The 8,786-nt window shown below is 39.7% G+C and overlaps 2 protein-coding genes across 2 annotated transcripts in view; one reads left to right on the top strand and one right to left on the bottom strand.

The window, feature by feature from the left end:
- Window positions 1-499: 499 nt before the first annotated feature.
- LOC107087248 (synemin-like) lies at window positions 500-8,118 on the bottom strand. The gene is made up of 4 exons (XM_015378721.1): window positions 7,201-8,118; window positions 6,362-6,486; window positions 3,180-3,259; window positions 500-3,047 (listed from the first exon to the last, which is right to left on the bottom strand). The coding sequence occupies exons 1-4, from the start codon at window positions 7,999-8,001 to the stop codon at window positions 1,051-1,053; spliced, it is 3,003 nt and encodes a 1,000-aa protein (XP_015234207.1). The 5' UTR covers window positions 8,002-8,118; the 3' UTR covers window positions 500-1,050.
- The window catches only part of LOC107087249 (pyroglutamyl-peptidase 1-like), a 6,415-nt gene continuing 4,077 nt past the window's right edge, over window positions 6,449-8,786 (top strand). The window contains exon 1 of the transcript XR_001481342.1: window positions 6,449-6,512. The gene's annotated coding sequence lies outside the window, so the exon portion shown is untranslated. The remainder of the gene's footprint in view (window positions 6,513-8,786) is intronic.

Raw genomic sequence — 8,786 nt, 5'->3', positions numbered from 1 at the left:
TGGTGGATGCTAAATGCCACTAAGCTGATGATCCAAAAATAGTCCTGAACACTCCCAGGTCAGAGTAAAGTTGAATCCATCGTGCCAATACTGCGACTTCCAACATATTTGAGCAAACAAAAGGTGTCAAATACAGCATGCCTTACAATAATATTCTCACCTTTTGTTGAGCTTTTGATTTAATTTATTTTTTTTATTTACTCTCCTCTTTTAGTTATTGCTTCAAATATACACTTTTTATTATACGTAAATAAGACGTCTTTAAAGTCATGTTAGAAGATTTTCAACTTGACCCTTTATCACATGTTGGGATCTCGAATGTTTTCCATACATCTATAATTCACAGCAGTGTAAAATAATGCTAATACATGCTTAACACATTTTAGTTAATAAATGCAGAATGTGTTTGTTGTTCAATACGTGTTTTACTTCTAAAAACATATTTTTTTGCTAGAAATGAAAAAAAATTTATTATCTTAATACTCATCTACAGTAAGTAATTTCTTTTTTTTGGTACATTTAATGTACATCTTCCACTTAAAATCCTACCTATAAGCCAAAATGCTTTCTTAATTGTCAATAATTTCATGTTTAATGTAACCTCTGTCTTTAGAATATAATAATTAATACCAATGTCAATGTATCTTATTAAGGTACTTGTTGCACAATTAGAATTCCCAACCTGCAAAGATAGCACAGCACAGAATAACAGTGCCCTGTGTTGGTCCATGGTAAACATAAATCCAAAGGATCCAACAATATAGGCACAGGTGACTGAGTCAATTGTTTAATGTACACTGTGGAGTTGGGTTTTTAAAGCTCCACCAAACAGCTTAATGCTAAATGATAGCTTAGATGAAGCATAGAAAATAAGGAAAGCTATATGAGATAAAATCAAGATAAACCAACACGTATATTTGTTGGTCTGTGGATTGACATCTTGCTCATATATTTGTTATTTTGCTCGTTGTTAAAAAATATGCAGTGCCACTGCCATGTTACATAATAGCGCCTGTGTGAATTCGATACAATTTCTGACACATTTCCTCGTTAGTCCTCGACGGGGCTTTCAAGGTAAAGTGTTGCAACTCTTTTTTCAGTAGAAATCTCTGGGTTTTCAGAGAGTAGGGACTGTAAATTTTGCTCTGAGCTCTCCTTACTATGGTCACCCTGCACCTCCATCTTAACGGCAAAAGACTTTTCTGATGGTTCCAGTTTGACGTGTTTCTCAATTACATTAGATGCAGATTCCCCAATGCCAGAAATGATCTCAAAACCATCATCATAAGCAATACCCCTGTCTTCGGAAACTCTAATACTATACCCTGACTCTGCTCCTCCTTGGAAGGCCTTTTCAAGATCCAGATTTGAAGATTTGAGAGCTTGCATTATCTGCTCTTCAGAAATATCATCTCCTTCCTCCAGTAGCCCAGAGGCTTCTAGGGATTGGGTGACATTTAGCTCTGCAACAATGGTCATGGTTCCATTGTCAGTTGATTGCTCAACTTTTTTAATTGCTACATTTTGTGGATTTTCATTGCTCAATTTTGTTAGGAAAGCCAACTCTTCCCTCAAAGGACCAGAAACTGAGGTCTGTAGGGTCTCCAAGGCTCCCTTCAGCTGCTGTTTGGGCTCCAAGGAGTCCTCTCTTAGGAACTCAAGCACAGATTCTTGCACTACAGGCGAAACCCGAACCTCTTCTTCAATGATGCATTCTGGAAAGCTATCTATGGGGAATGCACGATCACTTGACTTGTACTTATATTCATCACTTTCCTCTACAATCACTCTTCTCTGGGGAGGACTTTCATCTTGATAATACCTCTCATCTGATAAATCATCTACAACGCCATAATGTCCATAAGACATTATTCCTCCACCTTCCTCCGGTTCAGAAAGGTTTTCATCTGGTGTGGACACAAAGTATTCATGAAACCCTTGCTCCTGGGAGATAGGAGAAGATTCACTTTCTCTAGACAGCTCCTGAACTTGTACAGATGCTCTGCTCAACTGATCTGTGCCTTTTTCAGCAGACATTATGCCATTATCTTCATTCTTTTCTTCTTTAGGGTTGTGAGTTATATTTTCCATCTCCTCAATTTGGAAATATGTTGGCTCATAAAAACTTGATTTGCTCTTTCTTTCTACCTCAAGCTCTTCATCACTCAAAGACATAATAGGTTCCTCTATAACTTCCACATTGACTGACTTATTTTCCAAGTTTTCTCCTCCTTGAAGGTTACTTAGAAGGTTTTTAATCATGTTTCCCGTTGCTGTATCTTCTATGTCTTCCAGGGATATCTTCTTCACACCCTGGTTCAGGAGTTCCTCAAGCGCAGAGTCTTTCGAAACATCCATCTCTTCTTCAACTTTGGACTCAAGCACAATCTGGGTTTTGGTTGTGCCATCTTCCTGCTCACTTTTCTCCACGTGATACGTGACCTTAGAGTCCCCCGATGAGCATATCTTAGCTTCTAAACCTGCCGGTTTGATCACTTTCTCAATAATCTCCTCAACAGATACGGAATCCAGTATCTTTTTTTCTGTGAAGTCAACTGTAGGCTCTGCCTTCCCTTTGTCTCTGGATTCATCTTGAGTGTGGCCCTTCTCCTTCTTATCTAACACGTACCGTGTGGTTTCTGGGACAATTTGAGGGATGGGACTTTTTGCAGGGGGTGATAACACTCTTACCGACTTTGTCTCCTGTGTAAATCTTGGTTTGCTTTCATCAGGGACCTTGTTGAATCTCATGGTTTTCTCATCTGCAACTGTTTTCTCTCTAACCTCAATTTTGGTTGTTGTAGGAGGTGTAGAAGCAGCAGCCCGGGCTTTGTTGAATGATACCATATCTCTTCTGGATGCTGGACTTTGATGGCGAGCCCTTTCTGCAACTGAAATGGGAATGACCCTAGAGGGACTTAAAGATCCAGAGGTGGGCACAGGTGGTCTTCTTAGGTTTGTTGGTGATGTATACCGCATATCTACATGTCTTCTTGAAGATAAGATTGAAGCTCTTGGAGTATATGACTGACCAGGCACCTTGATATCTAAGCCAGATAAGAAATAACTGTAAGTAATAATGTCAATAATTCCTGCATTATTAATTTGTGCACATAGTCTTATTTATCCTGACAGTAATACATTAAATTATTATTCAGAAATGCTTCACATTGCAATACCTATAATTCTTTCTCTTTGATGTTGAGTCATCCTCCTGTGAGCATCTTGCAGACCAACTCTTTCACTTTCCAGGAGTGCCCTGAACAAAGACAAGAATAAACATCTTACGTTGATGCAAATTATATCAGTCAGGGATGCCAAGCTGTTCCTCATAGTATTAGAAAAACTCGAAATGAAATACCTCACAAAGCGATGCACATCATTTAGGTCTGCCATTTCATCCCCCTCAAACAGAATTCAAGACTTTACACGATGGCTTGTATCCTCAACCTGACCATATATGGTAGTAATCATGAAATTATGTTAAGCCAACACCTTAAAAAACAAAGACCTACTGTATTTAGCTGAAACAGCTCACCTTTCCTTGACCATGTCTAAGCAGACAAGCAAATCAAAGGGCCTCTGAAAAGTACAACCTTTCCGGAGCTCGCCTTTCAATAGACTGACCTAAAAATAACGACACAATGTTGGGCTGTCCATGCTCTTCCCTATAAATCTCAACTGCAATAGCTGACTTGTGACCTTTACAAAAACACATGCTGCTGCTGCTTCATTGCTAAGGGAGCATCCTGTGTTATCCAAGTATTTCAAACAAACTAGATTTGCCAGCTAAGATCCATATAAAGTCACACTGACTGAGGAGAGTGAGTGTAATCATTAAAGTTAGTGCTGATCACATGGCAATGTTATATACTGTAAACTTGCCCAGACTTACAAACAGAGAACATCTGAACAATAGAATCTAATATCTATAGAAAACACACACCAGACTTTTTCTTAGGTATTGTTATTCTACTGCTTGTTAAGATAAAAAAGCTTAACACTGTTAACATGGCAGCAGCTTATGATTTTGGCATCTAAATGTGGTGAAGATGAATATAATTTCAAGCATCACATAAACTTTAAATTAACTGTTCACAATCAAAGTACTCTAAATATAATTTCATATCACATCACACATTAAATCATGAAACAGATAGCATGCAGCAGCAAAAAAGTGCATTGGATGGCAATCCTGTCGGTTAAGAAATGGAGACTGAGGCTGCAATTTTCACCAAAACAATACCCGATTAAGTCTCAATTTCAGCTCAGACCAGTGACGTGCATGGGGGGCAGGGGGTCGAGGTGGCGGTAACCCCCCTTTGTGGGCAAATTGTTGAAAATTGCAATGCCAAAGAGCCTTCCAAGGAACTTTTTGCCCCTGTCCTTCAATACCGTAAGTCTGTGCAAGCCACTGGCTAACAAAGCTGGTTGGGTCAGCACTTGGATTATCGTGCGTGAGATGTTAACTTTGCAGATTAAAGCCCCTTATTGCCAGTTGAGGAATAATTCAAAACTCTGCTGTATTTTTGAATTCTGTTGCGCCACATCAGAAAGCTTAAATCATTGTAAACTTTTCTATGAAGTACAAAAAAAGGGTAACTTCATTCCATTGCCCTTCAGATAAGGCAAATGAAAATGAACTAGATCTCATTTCAAAGGTCCACCCTTTGGTTGTGATGGAATGAGACATCTGCATCATGACTAACCAGCTGGCTGTTTTGACATATTTAATATAAAACAGCTTCTGGAATCTCTTTAAAACCTGGTTCAATTTATTCCAAAAAAGTAAAAAAAATAAAAAATAAAAAAAGCCTTAAGCCTGAAACTCAGTGTTACTCAAGACATTTTTAAATGAGAAAGCTTTCTGGATGGGAAGCAAAACATCTTCAAACTTGGAATTCAAAGTCGAGTGGTTTATTTTTTTACTTTTTTGGAATGACTACAGCCTAGATGACTGAGAATATTCACCAGCAATATTGTTCAATTTCCTGAACAAAAAATCAAGGAAGTTCTTAAGGAGACAAGAGGTCCAAAAATGTACCTTTAAGATGTTGCTGAGTAAAGATGTAAGGAAACATGTGTAAAGTGGCTAGCAATTATTAAAGGAAAATCCAGAAATATATTGTTAAAGATATGTGTATACAAAATATGTATGCCGCATAGAAACAAGCAAATAAATAGCGACAATTTTGATGAAGTTTCAAATGTTGGATTGAGGATCTACCATCTATTTCAGCAGCCCAGATACGTGCTGTCAATAGTAATAACCTTTATCTGTCAACGTAATTATGTGTGATAATTAAATTAGTGCTTTGCATTAAACCTTTCCTTGGGGATGTAGTGAATAGCTCGGAGCATTGTGGATCAAGGATCTTGCTCTGGGACCCTGAGCGACAGTGTGAGGTTGGAGCTGCAAATTGAAGGGATACAATTCAACTGTTGACAGCCAAAGAACCATGTAAACACACATTCTGACACCCAAGGGCAATTCTGATTCACCAAATGAAGCCAAACATTGAACTGGCCAGGAAACACACACAAAAAAAGGAAAACATGAGGTCTGCACAAGATGAGTTACTTTCTAGCTTTTAAGCAATGGTTTTAGCTTCTCATGCAATATGCAGCCCTCTTCGGGTCATCTGTTTATGCCAGCCTGAAACATCTCTGGTCAATATAGAGTGTGAAAAACAAATTTTCACAAACTTGGCAATAAAACCTAAACTTGCTATCTTGGCCTGGTGGTTAGAGCAGTGCGCTTGTGCTCTGAGAAGGTTGCAAGTACCTGGTTCCATCCCTACATCCCTACATTGCTCAGGGACCCAGCACTCTGGGTCCCTGAGCAAAACCCTTAACCCCATCTGTTCCCTGGGCGCCACATAATGAAGCCCACTGCTCCCCAAGGGGTTGGGTTAAATGCAGAGAGTTAATTTAATTGATTATGACAGTGTAATGACAAAAAGTTTAATTCTATTCTTATATAAAGTATTATTTGATTTGAATAATCTTACCTGAAGGTGTCATATTTCTTGAGCCACCGCTTCAATTTGACAAAGAATATAGGTTTTGTTTTGAATAAAGATCACATTACTCATCCCCTTTGAAAAAATAACCAGCTTAAATCAATTTTAATTACATTTTAAGTAGCTATATTTGCTCTGTGTGCTGCTGCTGTACATGCCTGCAAAGTGCTGCTTGTACTGTCAACGCCTGCTAGAGTTTCTGCATGTAGGACAGACCTACTCAAGAATCTGTTATTTCAATTGGTGAAATGCTGCAACAGTAAAATGAAGAAACCACACTATTTACATAAAGTTTTTATTTGTTTCAAATGTTAGAAAAAAAGGAAAACTTCTATCACCTGTATGCTGCAACCTCAACGCCCAGATCCATCTTTACTTGGAGAAGGTGTTGATGTTCCCTCATTTTGTCTTCCATTGCCTCAGCCAGCATGTTCCTCTCATGCTCCAGTTGCTGGATAATCATCTGAAGGAGAGAAAAGTAATATTTCAGTAAGTAATTTTGTATCGTTGTTGACATCCTTTGTTTTTCTGCATTGCAGCGTAGTTAATGCAAAAAATAACACGTGTTCTTTATCCAAAAGGTGAGAGGTTAAAGTTTTTTATCCTACTTTTGTTAAACTGTAAATTGAAATTGTATTCATTTATGTAATTCTGTACACTACTTCCGTTTTAGCCTCCAACACATTGGAGGATTTGTCAGTCTGACAGCTAATTGGTTTAAGTGGCTAAAGTCATTTAGCAACTGTTCAGAGCTTGAGAAGTGGATTGTCTCACAGCCTTTTAAGCTTTGACCAAGGTTAGATGTTGCATACCAGATCCATGCTTTTTGCAGATATTCAAACTCAACTCCAATTTTACAAACAGAAGCACATGTTTATCTTTTATTCTGCTATTATTTAGGTGTGATACAATTATTTTGAAATTATTAAAGAGTCACGCTGATGTATAATTTATTTGTATGTAGCAGCCACTGAAAGCTGCAGCTGCATCAGAGCTATAATGGGCTGTGGGTGTGGCTGGGGAGAAAGGGACCGTGCAGCCTCACCCCTCTCCAATGGCTCATCATGATATTCAGCAGCTTGTTTAGTTTGTGAATAATTATTTTAGAGTTTTAACAAATGCTTCATTGTGTTGATAACGTTTTTTTTTTACACAGACTTGAATCAGACCCCCTCACCTGATGTTCACTTAAATCCACTCGGAATTTCTCTTGCATGTGCATGAGCTGCTCTTCCAGACGCATTTGAACCTGGCTCTGTTTTTCCGCCTCTGTGCGCAGTTTGCCCAGCTCGGACGCATACAGCATCTTCTCCTTTTTCAGGTCGCACAGCCTCGCCTGGTCCTCTTTGATCGACTTCTCCATTTCTTCTACTTTTTTCTGGTACATTTCAAACGTCTCTATCCATCCCTCGGACAGACCGCGCGCGTACTCCTGCACCTCTTCCACGGACACCGCCGGGAGGCCTGGATAAGTTTGCGTAATGATGGGCACCACCCGGGACTCCACTTGCTGCCGTAGCTGGGCCGCCTCCTGCCTGCGCGCCTCCTCTAAGCGCTTGTATTCGCTCTCCAGTTGAAGGAGCCGCTGCTGCAGCTCCATGTTTATTTTGTGCGCCTGCTGCAGCTCGTGCTCGCAGCCCCGCAGCTCTCCGCTGATGTCTCTGCACGCCGCGGTCTGTTCGCTGCACAGAGACTGGGCCCCCTGTAACTCACGCCATAGCTTCTCCCTCTCCATCTCTGCCTGGGACTTCTCGAAGGAGATCTGCTCCATCATCCTTCTGAGCTCCTTCATCTCCGCCTTGTATCTCTGCTCCCAGTCCGACGTTGCGCTGCCGCGTCTCAGTTTATTAATTTCAGCTATAAGATTCGCGTTTTCTTGCTCCAGCTGTTTGGTTCTGGACAGATACTGAGCAAGTCTGCTGTTCAGCTCATGCAGTTGATGTTTTTCGCTCTCAAAAGTTCTCTTGAAAGGAAGCATTTTGATCTGTGGTAATTAATAAAATCAGATTTAAAAAAAATCGGGCTTAATAATAATTCGGATTGTCCAAAAGGGTTGTTTGAGTGTGCGTCGGTGGGCTAAAGTGTAGAGCAATTTGTTTTCGGTGCCCTTTGACAAGTGCAGGGGGAGGAGGGCGGGTCCTGAACGCATCACAGTAACTGGAACGTCCCAAGCTTGGGCTGTGGCCATGGCAGATGATCTGCTGCATTCAGGTGCAGTCAGAAACGTGCAGAATAGGCCTACTTTAGGAGCGTTTTAAATAGCATCTAAGTATGCATGTTGTTATAGGTTGATTGTATTTTTATTTGCATCCGTCCAATCAGTTCATACCCCCTTTCTGTTTTTATGTTACTGCCAGATCACTTACAATTGATATTTAAATTGTCAAAGAGTCAGATACACTTTGACAATTTAAAATCAAATTTTCTTTACTAATTTGTTTTGAGGGCCATGCAAGGTTTTCCTTTTTATTTTTGCAAATTTTTAAACAAATTCTCATACCTGAACATTTCAAAGAAATATGTTGGAGCTATTCAAGGAAACTGAAACATAAATCTCATAAGGTGGTCTTCAACAGGGGGTCCGCGACCCCTGAAAGGTCCACAGAGGTACTGCATGGGGGTCACAAAAGTTTTGGTTGATTAGACTTTTTTATATTTCCCCCGTGCAAATGTTTACACTAAGTGAAATGTCTTTAAATCCACATTAACATGAATTCAACACACTGTAGTAAACACATAAATGGAGGCAGAAGATGTCTTTCA

Source organism: Cyprinodon variegatus, unplaced genomic scaffold, assembly GCF_000732505.1.
Source record: "Cyprinodon variegatus isolate N-32 unplaced genomic scaffold, C_variegatus-1.0 Scaffold177, whole genome shotgun sequence".
Taxonomy (NCBI): Eukaryota; Metazoa; Chordata; class Actinopteri; order Cyprinodontiformes; family Cyprinodontidae; genus Cyprinodon; species Cyprinodon variegatus.
The sequence above is the reverse complement of the archived record's forward strand: the minus strand, read 5'-3'. Positions and strand labels throughout refer to the sequence as shown.